This window comes from Thalassophryne amazonica, chromosome 12, assembly GCF_902500255.1.
Source record: "Thalassophryne amazonica chromosome 12, fThaAma1.1, whole genome shotgun sequence".
Taxonomy (NCBI): domain Eukaryota; kingdom Metazoa; phylum Chordata; class Actinopteri; order Batrachoidiformes; family Batrachoididae; genus Thalassophryne; species Thalassophryne amazonica.
In genome coordinates, this window is record NC_047114.1 from 73,438,072 (window position 1) to 73,459,656 (window position 21,585).

Sequence of the window (21,585 nt, forward strand, 5' to 3'; positions counted from 1 at the left end):
AACCACCTGCATATCCCCCACGTCTCCATCTACTGATCACATTCAGTTAACATGAACCCTGTGAGCTGATTAAACTGTGCGTCACACTTCCGATCATTATAATACGGCAATACTGTAATTTTTAATTAGTGGTTTGAAACCACTAACAAAATATATTTATGGTTGGTGATGCTGCGTGGCGTGTTATCATGTTTACCTTGTTTTCAAAGGACGCAAACACCACCGAGCACTTCAGTACTTCCCTGTATTTCACATTGGCATCACATACTGTTATCTTTACCAGCGCTCAGTTAGCACTACATTACCCAAGTCTCGAGCAAGCTATTCTAACACAATGAAATTACCATTTCCAACTCTTTCAGCTCTTTGTTGCAACTCAGTCTCCTGAGGCCACTGGTCTTCAGATTGCAGGGCGTTTATGGTTGTAAGTTGTTGCAGTGTGCAGAGGGTGGGGGGGGGGGGGTCATCACATAAGAGAAGAATTTCTAGACTAATTAAACCCTTTGAGACAAAGAATCACACTACAGTGATTTACAACTCTCTGTACCAGTTAACCAGGCTCGTATTTATCTGTCATATTACAGAAACCGTATCTACCACTATGGTAAATGTTTTTTTTAAAGTCTCAGCAATCTGGAAATGAGAAGACACAATGGAGAAGACTGCCAACAAAAAAGATATGCATGCACTAATTATCATCTTTATACCTATATTAAATAAGTATGTACTGTCAGTTCAGAATATATTTTGTGTACTGCTTCAATTACAGTGTGATTGGTAATACTTTACAATAAGGGTAAATTAATTGACATTAAATAATGCAGTAAAGGTGAGTAAGTTTTTTTTTTTTTGCTAGGGGTCAGCACAGCAGATCTAATATGGATTTGCATGTTGTTTTGGCACAAATTTTACACTGGGCACATTTCCTGATATAACTGCACATTATACAGAGAATTGGGCACAGGTGATCTTGAACTGGGAACTTTGTTTTGAAAGAAAGTGGATCACCACACTGCCATGCTCCTAATGCAGTCATAAGCAAGAATTATCAGTTAATTAAACGTTAATGAATGTGTTAGTAATCATCATTAATGTTTCATATTAGTTAGTGCTGCAATAACACTACAGTGAATTAACTAATGTGCTTCGAAATGTCTTAATATTGTTCATGTTAGTTAGTTAGCGTGTAGACTGAGTAGTGTTCATAACATAGGTAGTGGTCTTTTTCAAGGGTGGTAATAAATTGTGCAACGTTTTGATAATGAGTTGGAATGACGTGTGACTCCAGAATGTTTTTAGAACCTTAGACATCAACAGATTTTAGAAGAACTCAACCCTTTTATTTCCTGTTAATGATGTAATTTTTTTCATGTTAATTTACTGTGTTAATGTATTTATATATTGTTTAGGTTCTTGTTATCATATACACACTAATATTATATTATTATCATTATTATTATTATTATTATTATTATTAATACTGCATGAATGTCCCTGGGAAAAAATGCTGTCTTGAAGGCATTAATTAATGATTACTAATTGCATTATCTAACTTCATTATTATTAATATTTTATTATTACGTCTATTTTGTAATTTAATTTTTAAATGGGCCACAATGGAAATAAGTGTTTTCACTTTCTTGTGTCATATATGTATTTTGAACATATTTAGAATTATATTATGTATTTATATTGAACTTAATGAATAAAATCACGCAGACAAGCCAGCTTTTAATATATAGATGATTTACCGCCCCCTGTTGGAATGGCATGTGAGTCCAGAGTGCAATTATCACACCAGTCTGTGCTGTTATCTAATATCCGTAGTTTCTCCAAAAACATTAGTCCGATCAACTTTCCGTTTTGGCTGCGTTCATTCTTGACCCAAAATACATAAGCATACCAAACAGAAAATGTCAGCTCTCCGGTTTGTCTGTGATCGAAGTTATATGCACGCACGCACGCACACACATATGCACGCACCACACAGAGCTTTTTGTCTTTTCTGTATTCTACTGCAAGCAGGTGCTTTTAATTTTACACAGCTACAAACTGAAACTGTGGCGGAAGACCTCAAATGCACTCCCCTTCTCATTCATGGCGATGGCAACATGACACTTAACTAAACTGACTAAACCAATTGAACTATAAAAACACAATAAATCAATAACACTAACAACACTGTTAAACTAACACAAACCACAATACCAACATTTAAAATCCCTAAACCTTGAACTCCTATGGTGCACTGCAGCACAATGTCCATTGATCACTGTTGTGAGCTAATATCGCAAATTTCACCAAAACATTAGTCCTATCACCTTTCTGTTTTTGCAGCATTCATTCTTGACCCAAAATACATAAGCATACCAAACAGGAAATGTCAGCCGTCTCCAATTTCTCTGTGATCGAAGCCATACACATGCACACATGCATGCATGTACGCACACAGAGGCCACTTGGATATTATAATATAGATGAATTAAGAGTCAAATGTGTTTCACTTCTTATGGTCATGTTCATGTTGTAGTGAGAATTAATGAACAATGAATTGATAGTTCTTTAATATTTAGCAATCACTTATTAATTGTAATAAGCATTAACAGTGAATGTCTAGGGTGTACCCCATGTCACGCCTTATGACTGCTGGGATATGCGTCACCCTATGTGATCCTTGACCGGAGTAAGCGGGTATATAGAAAATGAATGAATTAACAGTGAAGTAAGAGTCAACTGTGTTTCATTTATTGTGTTAATGTGTGCGCTGTAATATGGATTAATGAACAATGAATTAATAGTAAATTAATGCTTAGTAAGCATTTATTGTGTTCATGTTAGTTAATGCTTATTATAGCACTAATAGTGAATTAGGAGTCATCTGTATTTTTTATGTTAATGTTTGTAGTATAATTAGCATTATTTAACAATGAATTAATAGTTCATGCTTAGTACTCATTTACGGTGTTCATCTTAGTTAGTGATGAAATAAACATTAACCGACAGTGAATTAAGCATTAACTGTCTTATTAATAATTAATGTTGTTTATTTTTAGTCGTGGTGTAATAACATGACCTATCCAAGCGTTAACTGTGTTTAGTAACCATTAGTTAATGTTCTTCATGCTTATTAGTGGGCCAAATAGCATTATTACAGTGAAATTAACTGTGCTTAGTAACCATGTATTATGATGCTGGTGTTAGTTATTGCTGTAATAAGCATTAATGAGCAGTGAATTAAGAGTTGATTAAGTCTGGCATTAACTGTGCTTAGTAATCATTTATTAATTATGTTGATGTTATTGCTGTAATAAGCATTAATGAACAGTGAATTAAGAGTTAACAAATGTGTTTAGAACTCATTTATCAATTGTGTCTATGTAAGTGGCTGTAATAAGCATGAACTAACAATGAATTAAGAATTATCTGTGTTTGGTATCATGTTATTATGGTGTATAAATATAGATGATGACATAATGTCTAAAATAATATGTTAGTGAACATTAACACCCTTAAAAATGATTCACTGGCTGTAAGCTAATGTTAATTACTGCATACATGAATTCACCATAATTTAAAAGTATTACTGTATGTTTTATTTTTATTTTTAATGATTATAGTATTTCATAATGTGTATAGCAGTAAATCTGAAGAGGGGGAAAAAACTCCAGCAAAACATCAAATTACTGTGGCTTGGAATAACTGATTAAAGAAAGAACATTTCATCTCATCAGTGCTATGAAACAAAACAAAGGAGAAGCACCAAAGTTGTGAATAGCAAACTCTACCAGGCATAATTCCTTTGCTGACTGCTGCAGAGGGTATGCTAAGATAGAAGTATTATTTTCCTAATATGGAAGGTGTCAGATGGTCACGGAAATGTGATCGGCTGTTCAAGATCACTGCTTCCCATCTGCAATTTGTGACGTGTGAAAGATTCAGCCCAAATGTGCTCACCAAGTGTAAATCCTCAGCACTTTCTCTTATCATGGAAAAGCAAGATAACCAGCTGTTTACAGATCAGAGAACATATCATATTAATATCATGCTGAGGGTGATATCATCTTGTTTGTAAAATATTTTGTTAACTAAGTGCGGTGCAGTATGGCAACCTATAAAGTGGAAGTTGTAATTTATGTTAGTGATAGTGTTCATTTAAATGGGTTCTGGTGGCAAAATAAATGTATTAGTTGGGAGGCAAAATATGCTGCAGGCAGCATCTTCAGTGTGAAAATTTTTTTGTACAAACTGCAGGTTATAGTAAACCAGTAATTACAAAGCTTTCAGTTCCCATTGAATTATAGACCCACAGTTAACTGCATACAGTTTTCCTAAGATTTGGCATCTGCCTGCATGTTTTCTGATCTATGATGGTTGATTTGGATATTTGAGGACATTGCTGTGTTTACCCAATGTCAAAGCTCCTGACTGGGAGTACCCAAAACCCAGTACTTCAGACTCTGCACAATTATTTTAACTGGCTGTGGCAATGGTTTTACGTGTTTAGGGCAATTTATTATGAGCAAAAATTAAACTCACTACTGTAAGCTGGGAAAAGTTAGATAAATTAGAAAGTAGATATATAATTTTGATTTCCTTTATCATGGATAATATAGAATTTGGAACAGATGTAATTAAAGCCTTTAATGGTGCCGTTTTCTCGATTATGTTTCATTATGGGGCTTATTATTGCATGCTTGTCATCGCAGATCAAAGTTAGCCAGAGATGATTCATAAAATGTGCCTCGTAATAATGAATTGCAGGCACTTATATTTGCCATTCGGGGAGGATGGGAGGCCTGCTGTTTAAAAACCCCTAGATCCCCACACATGGTGTAGCCACCGCAGACACGGCTCAGAGAGTCAGCCGGCAGCCGGGAGGTGAGCAGAGAACAGGCGGTGTCCCCCTCCAGAGTGATTGCAGGAGCCCGTGTGTGGTGTGTGTGGGTATTCTGAAATGACAAAGGGTAGTGCTCGTGCAGTTCAGGTGGGAGGAGACATGGAGGTGGAGGCTCACCTGAGGGATAGCCTAAGTGACTGGGACCTTCGGTACAGACTCAAAATGTGGTGGGGCGGCAGGAGGCCACCGTGTCTTGGAGCAGGTTTGTAGGCTGAAGGGGGGTGGGGGGTGCTGTTGCCTTGTCTCCCCAGCGTGATGCATCTACCTTCAGGGTGGCAGCAGGCGTAGAGTGGGGTGCGATGGAGCGAGCACGGGCTCAGTGGCGCGGTCACCTAGGGACGCTGAAGCTGCTGTAGCAGGACTGATAGTTATTCCTTGGGAGAATTGCAAGATGAGCCCCATTGTATTAGTAGCACCTTTCCACTGAAAACTATATCAGTGGTCTCAAACCTTGAAAAGAATTAAGTTGGATTGTGATTGGATTGACACGCAGCTGGAAAACCAAAGTAGAGGGTCATATGTCTAGGAATTAATACACAAATGTCCCATGTGCAACCCCCCCCCCCCCCCCAAAAAAAAAACAAAACAAAAGAAAAACCTCTTAAGTTGTACGGCCTTTCAAATTTCGCAAAACTGGCAAAATTTAGTTTCTACCAAAATCCAAGAATTATAATGTAGGCTTATTTTTAAAACATGTTGCAAAATTACAGCTTATTTTATTGAAGAGAACATACTTACCTGGGAGGAATTGTATGGTGATTTTCTTGTTCTTACAGCATCGTGCAGACTAACTACAGGAAGAAGTGTTTGTGCGCATGCGTGAGATTTTGAGATTACCTGTGACCTGACCCACTTGCGTGATGTGCATTCTGGGGCATGCAGGCTAACGGTAAAATGGCTTATAAATCACTTCAGAGATATTATTTGGTTTCAAAACCAGCATTTTAGATTTAGAAGTGTTTATTTCTCGCTATTTTTTTTTACAAAATATATGACAAACAGAGTTATACAGAAATAAGATGTTTCCGAGCTCTTTCTGCCATCTTTGTTTATTTTGTTGGAGCGAGCAGCCAGCTGACATCACGCTGCCTTTCTTGACTCAGGTTGCCAGTCACAGTGCCCATCTCAGCATCCTTCACGCAGATTGCGGATGCCCCCAGGTGATCTGACATCACTATAAATGTAGGTCATGGCCATCTGATTGCAATTCATAATTTCTCCCCCTGAAGGGGGATAAATACTAAATTGTTTCCAGACAGCATGAATTTTGATCACATGGGCAACATCATATATAATCCCTTATTTCAATGCTAATGAATAAAATTAAAGTGGTGCCAAAGAAAATTATTTTATGACTTAAAGCTTAAAAAAACCCAGAGGCCATACAACTTCAACAAATCTGCCCGCAGAATATGAAGTATCTATTAAGGTAAGATATAACATTTTCTGTACATTTTCAAACTGCCTAATTACTAAATTTACAATTTATAAATAAAGTTCCAGTCTGACCCATTTCCTAGAATTTAATGATATCTGTCAGAGACCAGGTCAAACCTTATTTGCAAAGTTTTAGTAAGATCTGTACTAATTACACACTCCAGCTCCAGTAAACATATTTCAGTCAGAGATGGTTGTATCAAATACAGACCATTTATAACAAAGCACACTGGTGCACCAAGAAACCTCTGCAGGTAATTTGCACCACAGTATTTGATTGCCAGCTCCCCACTAAAGTTGGACTAAACTTTAGTCAAAAAAGTTGTTCGAAAGTAGAAAAATTAAATGGACTCAAGATTTGTTCAAACTGCACTAAAATGATTGTATACAGTCATATAAAGTCCAAATATGGATCTAGTCAGTCAAATAAAGATGAATGAAAATAAAACTAGCTGTGTTAATTAGTGTTAAGTGTGGTGTTTTTTTTGGGGGGGGGGGGGTTAGAGACCCTTGGTGAAACTCAATTGTGCTCAAACACTTTCAAGATACACTCATTTAGAATGTCCAGGCCAAATTTGGTGAAAATCATATTAATGTAGTTTATGTTACTATGTGGACAAGGCATCAGGACTGAATAGTTCTACTGTCCAGAACTGGTAAAAGTGGCTCTGATCTGTTACAAATGTTAAAAATAAATAAATAAAAATTCAAAGAGAGATCATTAATTCCATGCAAACAGAGTAACCTTAAATTACATCAAGACAGTATAGCCTAATGAGTGGCCTTCCATGACTGATACTGCAGCATTTGAAACTGGTAGTGATTGTATACAGACATTAAAATACTGAAGAGGGCTCGAATGCACGGATGGATGTTATTGATGTTGCTCACTTTGCAGCCATAAATATGAATGAACTTGATGATTTATGACATGAGTGATATTTGTATAAGACAAATGAAGCACCAACCAACATGATGCAACTTTAGTACAACTCCATTAATTGCTCTTCCCATTTTCTAGAGTCATCTCAATACATAATGCTTTCCATGATGGCACTCAACCTTTTCACCAATTTTAATAAAAATGTAATTTTTGAGTAATGCTGCTAACAGCATAGTCATGCACAAATACTTAACCTTCATGGGAAAGGTAACAAAAATATTAAATATACAACCCCTGGCAAAAATTATGGAATCAGCCGGCCTCAGAGGATGTTCATTCAGTTGTTTAATTTTGTAGAAAAAAAGCAGATCACAGACATGACACAAAACTAAAGTCATTTCAAATGGCAACTTTCTGGCTTTAAGAAACACTATAAGAAATCAAGAAAAAAAGATTGTGGCAGTCAGTAACGGTTACTTTTTAGACCAAGCAGAGGAAAAAAAATATGGAATCACTCAATTCTGAGGAAAAAATTATGGAATCACCCTGTAAATTTCATCCCCCAAATTAACAACCTGCATCAAATCAGATCTGCTCATTGACACTGACCCTATGCCATGACATTGACCCTATGTGTCTTTTTGCAAGGAATGTTTTTTCATCATCCCCAAACATCCTTTCAATTGTCCAAAATATCACATAAACTTGTGCATTTATTGATGATGTAATGACAGCCATCTCCCCAGTGCCTTTACCTGACATGCAGCCCCATATCATCAATGACTGTGGAAATTTACATGTTCTCTTCAGGCAGTCATCTTTATAAATCTCATTGGAAAGGCACCAAACAAAAGTTCCAGCATCATCACCTTGCCAATGCAGATTCGAGATTCATCACTGAATATGACTTTCATCCAGTCATCCACAGTCCACAATTGCTTTTCCTTAGCCCATTGTAACCTTGTTTTTTTCTGTTTAGGTGTTAATGATACCTTTCGTTTAGCTTTTCTGTATGTAAATCCCATTTCCTTTAGGTGGTTTCTTACAGTTCGGTCACAGACGTTGACTCCAGTTTCCTTCCATTCGTTCATTTGTTTTGTTGTACATTTTTCGATTTTTGAGACATATTGCTTTAAGTTTCTGTCTTGACGCTTTGATGTCTTCCTTGGTCTACCAGTATGTTTGCCTTAACAACCTTCCCATGTTGTTTGTATTTGGTCCAGAGTTTAGACACAGCTGACTGTGAACAACCAACATCTTTTGCAACATTGCATGATGATTTACTCTCTTTTAAGAGTTTGATAATCCTCTCCTTTGTTTCAATTGACATCTCTCGTGCTGGAGCCATGATTCATGTCAGTCCACTTGGTACAACAGCTCTCCAAGGTGTGTTCACTCCTTTTTAGATGCAGACTAACGAGCAGATCTGATATGATGCAGGTGTTAGTTTTGGGGATGAAAATTTACAGGGTGATTCCATAATTTTTTCCTCAGAATTGAGTGATTCCATATTTTTTTCCTCTGCTTGGTCCTAAAAAAGTAACTGTTACTGACTGCCATTTCTTATAGTGTTTCTTAAAGCCAGAAAGTTGCCATTTGAAATGACTTTAGTTTTGTGTCGTGTCTGTGATCTGCTTTTTTCTACAAAATTAAACAACTGAATGAACATCCTCCGAGGCCGGTGATTCCATAATTTTTGCCAGGGGTTGTAGTATTAAACTAAAATGTATGCAAAACATAAAATACAATAACCATGTTTCTATAAATAAACATAGTATTCTAAGTCAACATTTTGTAAAGAATCAGAACTCGTTGACAGAGCCAAACTTGAGTAAATTCCTTTGGCAACGGGATGCTGGCAAATTATTCCTTACTGATTTGAAATTCTCAGACATTAAGCTTTAATTTCCAAGCTGTACTTTTGTTGCAACTGTTTCAGTCATATCTTTTAGAAATTCTCTGTGTCTAATATGGTCAGCACTCCCAATTATTCACTCCACTGACAAGTGAAACAAATGGGACCAACCAGTGCATTCTGTATTATCTACACCCCTTGGATTCCCTGACAATAATTAATACAATGGCAAGCTGCTGTTACCAGCTCTGACGACATGAGCTCAACAACATAAGCTCTCCCTTTCCAAGGGCTCTTAAGAGGAAATTACCTCCAGGGGATGAGGTCATATACGTTGTCGTGGCCACCATCAGCCAGGTCATGTGCCGTCTGAGAGCTGAGATCAGACAGCAGTAGGCATCAGTCCTATTAGGATCCTGTTAACATATTACTCACACCATTACACCATACATGAAAGGTGTATGGAATACGTCGAGAATGAAATAAACGTAGCCCTGATTACAGTTCTACACAATCTTCATCCCTTATTCTGTACGTATCAAGGATATTTACATATAAAACAGGAAAGCCCACATGCATGCATTTTAGGTAAATGTCACAAACTACTAGTAATCTTGTGATAAAACAAAAAATGTATACATTTTTAATGTGCAGATTGACCGTTGTGCACTTTAAAAAAGTTGTCATGTCATCATACTAAAGCCTCTTATTTTAACCTGCGAGGATATTAGCTGTTGTTTTTTTTTTTTAATTATAAAGAAACGCATTCCCCCACCATCCATTAAAGGAATGCCATGCTAATTTTAAATCCTCGCAGCAGGCACGGGCATCAACAGAAGAAAAGTGGATGAGTTTCTCTTTAACAGCTGTAATTTGTGTTTTCCAATCACCATGCTGATTTCTGCTCATTATACTCTGGTTTCACACCGGTAAGTGAGCAAAGTTTGGATTGATTGACTCTAATTAACTAAAAAATGTTCCAAGCCATGGATTTATTATCATGCTAGCTAGCCACAAATGTCAGAGACTTTCACAAATTATTATCCTGTTAAGATAAATATCTTTGAAATCAAAGAAGTGTGGAAACACAAGGAACGTGTATTGTTGTTCTGATGAATTTGTTTCACTTTTTTTTTGGCGGAGTTTCACATTAAAGTTTCACCTGATCAAACACAGTTCCAGCATGTGTTAAATAATACTAAATGACGAATGACGCATCCCTAATAGACGATGTAGTTACTGCAATATCAAAGGGAACAAACTCTGTTATGACCTATTAAAAATGTTAGTCTGTTTAGTTTTATTCCAAATTAAAATAATTCCTGTTAAGAGCAAATTAATCAAAGACACGTCACTACATGGAGTATTGAATTTCCTGGTCCTGTATGTATTTTAAAACAAGTCCGATTCCCTCTTGTGAACTCCAAAACTTGGCAGCAGCTCCCTCATTGATATTTTAGACACAGTATCACCTCTCTCGACTCGCATTCTTTCCCCGACTCCATTGGCTCCATGGTTCAATCCATGAACAAAGAGTGGATGGATTGAGTGGACACCTCCATTCTGGTAGTTTTAACGAGACCTCAAACAGTGCAGCTTAAAAAAAAAAAAAAACAAAGTTGCTCTGATTCCCTCGGCTTCGCATTGACGATCAGAAGCGATCGCTGAAGTGAATCCGATTGAAACAGGCATATCGTCGGCATGGTGACGCCAGGCTGAAATTGAAAATCATCCTGGCTGAAAATCAGGTTTTCCCCAGTGTCTCTCGCAAAATATGCCTTGTTGCAAAAATACAAAAGTCTTGTAAACCAACTTTGATGTATGACAGCATACAAAACACAGCGAAGCCTCGTGTTGTATATTCCATCTTCATCCTACTGAAACAAGCATTTAACGTGGAAGAAAGTACATCTCAGCTGTCAATTGCCCCACATCAGTATTTGCACTGTCCAGCCTTTTTAAAACAGAAGCATTTAGGTGCGTGCACTTTGAGACAGGCCTATTAGATAAATGTGATGGCATCGAGTTCTGGCTCACTTTCATTTATTTAGGGGATTGATTAGATGCAAGGAGAACAGACAAATCTGTTGGGGAGGCGCCTTCATATGAGATATTGCCATATAGTCACAAAGGAACGTGAGATGGACTGAACATTTTTCTTATCAAAGGGCTTTTGGCCATCCAGTGACATCACAGTGCCCTGTAAGTACCACAATGCAGGATGTTCTATATATTTCTCTTTGCACAGAAACTGCACTAAAATACACTTTGGTGCTGGTTAAAGAGTCAATGGAAAAGTTTGAGCACTTTGAACTGGTGATGCAGTCCCTTGGCGATGTTTGCCGTGCGCTATCTTTCTAGGTTGTGGTGTCCACACTGCCCCCTTCTGTCCTCAGAAGCAGGACAGACATCTGGAACATCAACAAAACGGCAGCATCTCTATCAACCGGAGACACACACAGCAGGAGAGAGTACTACACATTTCAAAAAAGAAAAAAAAGGTGGTGTAAAAGAACCAGCCATAACACTGCACAATTCAAACGCTCTCACTCAAGAATTATGACTTAAGTCTGTTTAATATATATTTATATAGTTTAAATAATTTGGACAGAAACATCTTTACCTGTCTTTTGAAAGCTATATGGAACTAACATTACTATTATCTACCATTAGGATGACAGTGTTGATACATGATAAAACAAAAATCAATTTTCTACAAGTAGTGAAAGTGATTCAGTTAAGAATCCAAATTGAAAACTGTGTTTCCCCAGGGTTCTTCAGAAAGCCAGTGGATAGTGCGCACACAACATCCTTTTGTGCACACTATTTACCCCTGGATTGCTTCAGGCTAATGTCTCAATAATTTTCACTCCTTTCTCAGGTCCTTCCCACAAAGGACTTAACTAATGATCCATGGACAAAATGAAGCATTTAAATTTATTCATTAATCATTCATCTCCAGCTCATTGAAAATGCTAAACTTCCACAAAATTAAGATTGAATATTGAAAAGTGATTGAGTGAGACAGCTTTCCGAGAGTGAAGAGAGGAAGGAGTGATGGCGCAATAACAAAAAAAACTATGTTTCCAGAGATCGCCTCTTTACACCGGCATGGTCAAGGTGGCCAAAGTGCACTAAGTGCTAGTTAAGGTCAAGGGGTTTTACTAGTTGTAATTAGATCTCGGAATCTTGAGAAGCGTAGAATTTCTGTCAACACTGCCTGTAATTATTCTCTTTTCCAATTAATGGTGACATAGATTAATTATCTGATGAGGCAAAGCCAATTGCAATCATTCACCCAGCTAAAATTAGATCAGTCCTGACAGCAGCATGAAAGTCACCTGTTTCATTGTTATGGATTTGCAGCAAGTAAAGAGGGAGAATAGTGAAGCGTGAGGGTAAGTAAGTAAGATGTCTGGAACAGGTGAATGTCCAATTACACTGCGTTGAACTGAAGGCATCTAGTAATTCCATCCAGCAGCATCTGGACCGGCTTGTTTGTTCACACTGGCATCAACAGTGGTAGTGGAGTCATCTGTCAAAGACTCCAAGAAGCCAGAGATTCGCTGAATTTCATCTGCGATACCATTCTGTTTGAAGAAGGGACAAACAGAATCAATTAAAACCTGGCCAATTAAGAAAAAAATGACAAGTTATGGAATAAATGCAATCTAAACTGAATGGTTACTTATACTGCTCTGAAATTGTGAGAGCAAATCTACTGTCTCCAACTTACTTTTTGTAGGAGAGCAGAACGAGAAGCTCCTGGTGAACCACGCCCAGGTTCAGTGCGCTTCTGTTTTAAAAACCTCAGCATCCAGTTTTTCTATTAAACTGCCTGGCACTGTCAGCCAGCTTGGGAATCTGAACCAGCCTAGCCAAGCAGAAATTCTCTGACTAACAATTATATCAGAAACAGGATCTTGGATTACTGTCCCCTGGGACTGGGGCAGTGGGCGTCTGCTCCAATCATTACTGGCCATTCAACAAGGCTCTGCACTGCTCTCCGCTGTTAGCTATTGTCAATTATGCCATCCCTGGTGTAAACTCGCAGAACACAAAGCTGAACTGCCAGTTCTGGCAGGAGTGTAACAGGATGACAGCCTGCAACCCCCCCCCCCCCCCCCCCCCCCCCGCACCCCCCCCCCCCTCACCCACCCACCCCAGGGTTCCCCGGCCTTCTTCCCCTCAAGCTACTTTTCAGTAAAGTACCATTTGGCTTGTGATTCGACAACGCCTTAGCCGTGAAAGTGCTAACCTGACCTCTCTTATGTTCTACTTGTGGGGTTAAGTGGACATGATGGATTAGTATAGGCCTCATCAGGATTCAGCCTGGTTTAACTCCAGTTCAAACTGTATCAGATCTATTGATTTCTTTCCTTTCTTTCCTTTTCTTTTTGAAAGATTATTTGAAAAATATGAGATTAACAGTGCATTGTAAATTAATAGAAGAAGAATCTCTTTACTTGCTTTTACATAATTATGCAGATTTTGTGTTTATTCTCTCTAACAAACACACAGACAAATCCTATCTTTCTTTCTTTGTTTCTACACAAAAAGGTTTTTCATCACGTGTGTTTTTGGAAGAACAAACCCTGAGTTGGATTGCTGGGGAGAAGCCTGCTTAAAGTGAGTGCTGCCTGCTCTGATGAACCCTGTGCTGAGCTGTGACGGGTGACGGTGCCGTGCGCTTGAATACACCAGCTCTTTTGTCCTTCACACTCTGCAGATCTCTGATAGCTCCTCCCCCCTGTGCCCCACTCCTCCCTGCCTTGAGCTGTGATCTGTTGGGGCCCTTTCAGGCTGGGCCGGTGAGACATGGCTGCTCCCTGCAATGTCTGGACAAGATCCATCCTCCAACATGTCAGCAGTCAAGTGAGAAGGAAATAAGGGAACCTCTTAATGATTTTAACAGATAGCACCCTAAAATGTTCAAATAACTACATTTTCCTTAAGGCATCAACCAGCTATATTAGTGATACATTAATTCACATGCTGTTCCATCTGCCTACCAGACAGTGGCATAACAGCCTAAAGAACTGAGTGGTCACACTTCTACAGGTGACCAATGGTACATTTGTCCACTACTGTCCGACATTATCCTACCTACTACAGTAGGTACTAAAAGCTATCGAGCGAGCAGTATGGGCACAGTTTGAATGTACAACAGCGTCGCCATCTTACCTGTCTTTTGACCCATATGTTTACAGATTATGCATATGCACATTCCCTCAAATGCTCTGAAAATTACTATTTTTAAATGGCTCCTGATACTTAATAAATGCATATTTGTAAAATAACATGGCTCATTGGATGACATTACTGTTTTCATGTATGTCTACAAACTCCTTTGATTTTTCCTGAGAAGTTCTTCAGTTACCAGGCTCCAGCTGCCTCATGATATAGGGTAGCATAGCCCGCTTTCATACTATGGATGGCATTGATGATCTGGGTACCATTCGACTGCTACTAAATGCCTACTGAGTATTCAGATACCCTACAGATTGTGACGTGCTACTTTTTGCCTATTAGCAATAAGCTAGTATGGGTATTCGGATATAGCCATTGCCATTTTTACTGTAAGGTCACTGCAACAAGCCTAAATGGTTCCAAACTAATGAGCAAGATTCTTGCCCGTTAGCTTGTTTGGGATAGCATCATTCTTTTCTGAAGATGAGGGGGAAAACCTTGCTGCCATCTGCTTTTAATGTTCTGCAACGGAGGAATCACAACTTTAAAGTACAAATTCATGGCATTTAGATGTAATTAGTGAATATCATTGCTGTGTTCCAGTGTTTAAGGTCTGCATGGTTTCTCTGTGTCCAATATGGCGACTTTCCATTGTGACAACTGGTGTGTTACAGACTGCTTGTGTGCATGCTGTCCTACTCGCGTGTGAATACTTTTTTTCATATTAGCATCACAAAGTGATGATAACATAGAAAATCCAGCAAACAGGCATGTTAACAAATTAGTTTTTCATATTAGCATCACAAAGTGATGATAACATAGAAAATCCAGCAAACAGGCATGTTAACAAATTAGTCACAATAGCTTTTTCTTTGAATGTAATTAAATAAACTTTTCTACAACATACATTAGAACTCAAATACAGACTCCATAGTCCCATTGTTGCTGATACAGTGAGCTAAATTAGACAAGCATAGTCCATTTCAGAGATGACTTGCTACTGTTAAAGCTGTACAAAGAATGAGGTGGTACATGGCATTCCTGCAGGCCACCTGGTTTTGTGGGTAACGCTGGACAGGATATTTCACAAAGATTCATCACTGTCCCTCTGTCCGCTTTGACCTCATCTCACGTCACAGCAGAAGATTAGGCACTGATTATTCTCTAATTGCACATCTTTAGTCACGAACCTTGCAGAATATACCTCTAGTCTTCTGCAAGACTGATAGGTCGTTCTACTCATAAAAGATGATCCTGTAGCACAGACATGTCAATAACCCACTGAGAAACAGGAAAACACCCCGAAACGTTAATGCAACATCACCTCAAAAAATGTGTTCTGTATATAGAGTTATCTAGAGTGACAGAGCTAGCCGCAGACACCGGGTCACTGCATAGCCACTCTTGCAGACACATCATCCATCACGTCAGTCTGGATCTGAGGACAAGACGTATAGATTGAATGTAAGAAGGGCGTCTTTAACTCCTCCAGGGCAGTGAGGCAGTGTAATTTGGTGGATGTTTTACTGTGGAATTGCGTGGCTGCCCTTGCTTGGCAAAGAAGACACAAGGCAACTGACTAGCCGGATGAGGCTCATACAATGCCAAGCATAACGTGGAGTTACTGTACTATGCAGAAGAATATGTTACCATCTGGTAGAATGGAAGGGATTTAACATTTAAAAGAGAGTAGTGATGGTTCGCGCAGTTTTCCATCCTACTTTACATGTATATGCACAAATACCTGGGCTGTTTTTATTTTCTGGTCGGTCTCTTGAGAAAGAGCTTGGCATCGGTCCAGTTCAGCCTGGCTGTAGAGCCTGCGTTGTTTGAAGTATTTCACCAAACCTTTGTGCATCCTCTTCTGCAACAAAGAGAGCTAGGGGGAGAAAAGGCAGAGAAAAGGAATTGGTAAGGCAGGAGAGGAAATTAATGGCAGTGTTCAAGAAGAATGATGGAAGGGAATAGAGAAAGCAGTCAATAGCCCATTCTGCAGTACACGGGCCTGACAGGAATTTCACAGTCTCTTGGTTTCTCTGCCCACTCGTGTGCACTCATCAGAATCCAGTCACATCTGGCTGCCAGGATGGGGGGTTAATTTTCTCTAAATGCTTCAGCAGTTTTGTTCTAGCCGAGGCAAACTCTGTGACTGCAAAGCTGATGAGTAAAATATTTCTACTTCACCCAGTTTAACTTTATACCAATCCCCTCAAGACATATTTTACACATACACAGAGTCATGAACCCCCCACTGAAACCAGAAATTATTCCTAGACTCTCAGAAAGACATGCTGCTTGCTTTATTATTTGAACACAGTTACGAGCAAAGAGGTTTAAATTCTGATAGATGCCATTGCTTTTCTTCCCCCTCCATCTCTCTACTCTTCCTACAAAGCTTATCATTGCTTGGCAATGTGTTCCCCAGTGCATTGAAAACTAAAGCGAATTAGCTCAGTCATCAGCTCCTGAAGGAAAGACAATAACAAGAATGCTCTTTATGGTGTACCATGTTAAAACCCAAGAGCTGAAAGCATACACACAAACAAAGCTATGCTTACATTACAATAGAACCAAGGACCTTTACAAGACGCACATATTGGCAACTGTTATCAGATGCTGAATAATCGTGTATTTTATTTATTTATTTTTTGTTTGTTTACTAAATAAAATTTTGGATGTTTAAATGTATTCATACTTTGGAGAAGTGATCCATAATCTACAGTGAATCCATAAAGTATTTATAGCGCGTCACTTTTCCCACATTTTATGTTACAGCTTTATTTCAAAATGGAGTAAATTAAAAAAATATTAAAAATAAAAACCTAAGGAATCACATGTACATAAGTATTCACACGCTTTGCTTAGTACTTTGTTGATGCACCTTTGGCAGCAATAACAGTCTCAAGTCTTCTTGAATATGATGCCACAAGCTTGTTGCACCTATCTTTGGGAAGTTTTGTCCATTCCTCTTTGCAGCACCTCTCAAGCTCCATCAGGCTGGATGGGGAGTGTTGGTTCACAACCATTTTCAGATCTCTCCACAGATGTTCAACTGGATTCAGGTCTGGGCTCTGGGGGCCACTCAAGGACATTCACAGAGTTGCCCTGAAGCCACTCCTTTGATATTTTGGCTGTGTGCTCTGTGTCACTGTCCTGCTGAAAGATGAACCGTCGGCCCAGTCTGAGGTCAAGAGCGCTCTGGAGCAGGATTTCATTCTGGATGTCTCTGTACATTGCTGCATTCATCTTTCCCTCAATCCTGACTACTCTCCCAGTTCCTGCCTCTGAAAAACATCCCCACAGCATGATGCTGCCACCACCAGGCTTCACTGTCGGGATGGTGCCTGGTTTCCGCCAAACATGACATCTGGCATTCATGCCAGAGTTCAATCTTTGTCTCATTAGACCAGAGAATTTTGTTTCTCATGGTCTGAGAGTCCTTCAGTTACCTTTTGGGAAACTCCAGGCGGGCTGCCATGTGGCAAGGAGTGGTTTCTGTCTGGCCACTCTACCATACAGGCCTGATTGGTGGACTGCTGGAGAAATGGTTGTCCATCTAGAAGCTTCTTCACTTTCCACAAAGGAATGTTATAGCTCTGACAGAGTGACTGTCGTGTTCTTGGTCACCTCTCTGATTAAGGCCCTTCTCCCCCGATCGTTCAGTTTAGACAGGTGGCCAGCTCTACGAAGAGTCCTGGTGGATCCAAACTTCTTCCATTTACAGATGATGGAGGACACTGTGCTCACTGGGACCTTCAAAGCAGCAGAAATGTTTCTGCACCCTTCACCAGATTTGTGCCTCGAGGCAATCCTGTCTCTGAGGCCTACAGACAATTCCTTTGTCTTCATGCATAGTTTGTGCTCTGACATGCACTGTTAACTGTGGGACCTTATATGTAGCCAGGTGTGTGTCTTTCCAAATCATGTCCAATCAACTTTATCCCAGGTGGACTCCAATTAAGGTGTAGAAACATCTCAAAGATGTTCAGTAGAAACAGGAATAGCTGAGCTCAATTCTGAGCTTCAAAGGCTGTGAATGCTTATGTACATGTGATTTCTTAGTTTTTTTTATTTTTAAAAATTTGCAAAAATCTCTTAAGAACTTTTCCATATTGTCATTATGGGGTATTGTGTGTAGAATTTTGAGGAAAAAAAGAATTTCATCCATTTTGGAATAAGGCTGTAACATAATAAAATGTGGAAAAAGTGAAGTGCTGTGAATACTTTTTGGATGAACTGTATGTAACCTATGAAACTGTGCTACAGAGAAGCTGGATTTGATACGACGGACTACCAAGATTACTGAATATGTTTTATGTACTTCATACACTATTCAAATAATTACTAACTCATTATTTCATTTGAACTCTCTGTGACTATTGGTTTACAAAAATATCAAGCCATTTTATAACATAAATACTGCATAAATACTCGGAGTGTAACAATTAACCAATATGAATCCAAAATTGCTTTAATGTAAAACACAGCTTAAGTTTGCAATAGGCTTTAGTTACTATGCTGTTAGAATTCATCTGTAGTTGTGTCCCAGTTCAGCGGCTGCATTCGTCAGCAGTTGGTAAATAAATACAAAAAAGAAAAAAGAAAAAAAAAAAAAGACAAAAACACTTTGTGGCTCCATATGTACAATTATAAACAAGTAATGTTTATAAGATGATTATTAAAATTCAGGTTACACACATTATGCTAGCTTCTCACTTGCAACTGTCAAAGTTGCCAGGTGACAGCGGTCAAGAGCGGGATAATCTAATGACATTAAAGCAAAATGCTCCGTGGGTAGACAGTCCCAGTTCAGATAGGTTTGCTCTGGCCGCCGCTGTCTCTGAGTCCTAAAGCCTGAAGAGTTTTGTGGGATACAGCCCTTAGTAGTGTAGACGCCCTGAATTGGGACACAGCCATCATATTCAATATGTATATTAAACATTAAACTGGGACATCAACATACTTTGAAGATGCTCTTTCGGCACAGCTATCAAGAAATACTGGTAAGAGACAGTAATTCGCATGTGATGGATAAGACAAACAATAATTGTGACTGAGGTACCTGGGGTAATAATGACAATTCTGTCTACTAAACAATACAAACTGTGTAGCAGAGTGACCCCAGAAGCTTTATCAGTTTCACCGTATTTCGAGGCCACCTACTTACTCAGTTAAAATCTCAACTTTAAAATGTGCAGTTTTTAACCTGCACATGAATATCTATGATTAGTTGTGCTGTAAAAGCTTGGAACATTTCAAATCATAATTTGGAAACCATTTCCAAGCATTCATTATAGTGGATTATAGAGCTTTCCAGGTTTTAGATGATCTCCATATGGCTGTGGGCAAACAGAAATGTGCCAGTGAATGCAGTCATCTGTTTTTGTCATCCAGATGATTTTTGCATCTTTCCACTTGTTGCCAGTATATATATTTATATATATTTATAGCAGAGGTCGTTTTAAAATTGTCACTTCAAATATTGCCACTGAATATGGTTTTCATCCTGTTTTTTTTAATCAAGCGTGACAAAAAGACAATCACGTGTGAGGCATGTCTGACCAATACATATTAATATTCTGATGTTACATTATATAACATCAGAATATTAATATATCCTGTTCAAAGAATTCTGACAGCATTAAATGCAGTTACACTGAAGATAATCTCAGCCTACAATATAAATATGGATGAGAGCATAAAGTATAAATATTACAAGGACAATAATTGGAAATCTGAATCAGTAAGGCACTTGAATGGCACTGTATACATAAATCAGACTGAAACATGATCGGTCTGCATCCACATTTCAGACATACTGATTATAAGGTTGTCATAAAAACTAAAATTAGGCATAGAACAGAAGCTGAAAGGCTGCTGTTGTAGATGTGGAGAGTTGAAACAAACAAAATATGGTGAAGGCTGAATCCAGAGTAAAAGAAAATCAGGCTTTGATCATGAGCGTGGAAAATCCTGTCCACAGGATTTTATTTTTGCATGCATTTTTCACTTGATAACATTCATGCAGTTAGATGAGGAATTGCTCAAGTAAAGGTATTAGTCATTTTTGGAACAAATAATATGTATTTTTCGTGGCAGAAGCAGCGTGGTTTCCTCCTTCTGTTATGGAAGTCATGTGTAATTCTATTCCAGTTAAATAGTATCAAAAACTATAAAGATTAAAGTGTAAAGAGCCACTCAGTTTTCTCCCTCAGATGTCAAGTGCTACGTTAGTATTTAAAACACACATTATTTGATCTGAATGTCTGCTTGTCAGTGATCTCTATATGTGGTGAACAGACAAATTTGTACAAATTGTAAATTTCACCTTTGAATAATTAAAAAAGTAGAATTAAGAAAAAGTAAAAATTGTAGTATTTATAGTTCATGTACCAATGCTGCTCTGTTAACTCCCCTTAGTGGCAAAAATGCATAGCGATCATTACATTTTGTCACATCCATCATCCTCCTCCGCTTAGGTTATCTCATCACTATTAGATTGCCGCAGTAACCTCCTTACTGGTTGCTGCGCTAAAACCATGAAGCGACTGCCGATGCAAGGCAGAGTTATCAGGGACTAAAACCTACAGGATAGAACAAAATCAACAATAATGAAATACATTTTGCATTAGTGTATTATAACTGTTTGTTATCCCCTGCCACCACTTAGGAGGATATTGGAATGGAGTCCGTCCCAGCTGTATAGTACGAGCAACAGCATATGCAACTGAAGAGAGAGAGAATATTTCACAGATTTCTCAATTGTGTACATGTACTAGTCTTGACCAACTTTAAATGAATTTTCCACTCAGATATTTGACAGAGTTATGGCTGTTAATTTCATTCATATATTATTACTACATAAGACAACCTGCAGCACTAACTAGAGATTTGTGAGCATGCTGCTAACAATACACATGATGTCCAGCACTCGTCGATAGTACTTACAGTAAAAGTAAGTCCCTTCGGCTGCTCCCTTGTTTGCACTCGGGGTTGCCACAGCAAATCCAAGGTGGATCTGCATGTTGATTTGGCACAGGTTTTACACCGGATACCCTTCCTGACGCAACTCCACATTACATGGAGAAATGTGGCAGGGGCGGGATTTGAACCCAGAACCTTCCAAACTGAAACCAAGCGCATTATCCACTTGGCCACCACCCCTGTGTTCAGAATAATACTAGGTTAATTGATGCCTCCTGTTGGCTGCTGCCACTGTTGCGCAAATTTAGATGCACCGCTTGGGTCAGGTGGTCGATGACTAATCGTGAGGAATAAAGTGAGTGCAAGTCATGTCTCAGAAAAGAAATTATCCCTCTGGAG

The 21,585-nt window shown here is 38.7% G+C and overlaps 1 protein-coding gene across 1 annotated transcript in view; it reads right to left on the reverse strand.

The window, feature by feature from the left end:
- Window positions 1–11,785: 11,785 nt before the first annotated feature.
- Window positions 11,786–21,585, reverse strand: part of LOC117522427 (coiled-coil domain-containing protein 178) — a 49,087-nt gene continuing 39,287 nt past the window's right edge. Inside the window, exons 19-20 of the mRNA XM_034183831.1 lie at window positions 16,007–16,141; window positions 11,786–12,662 (exon numbers count right to left, since the gene is read on the reverse strand). Coding sequence (XP_034039722.1) covers window positions 12,534–12,662; window positions 16,007–16,141 — 264 coding nt within the window. The 3' untranslated portion in view covers window positions 11,786–12,533. The remainder of the gene's footprint in view (window positions 12,663–16,006; window positions 16,142–21,585) is intronic.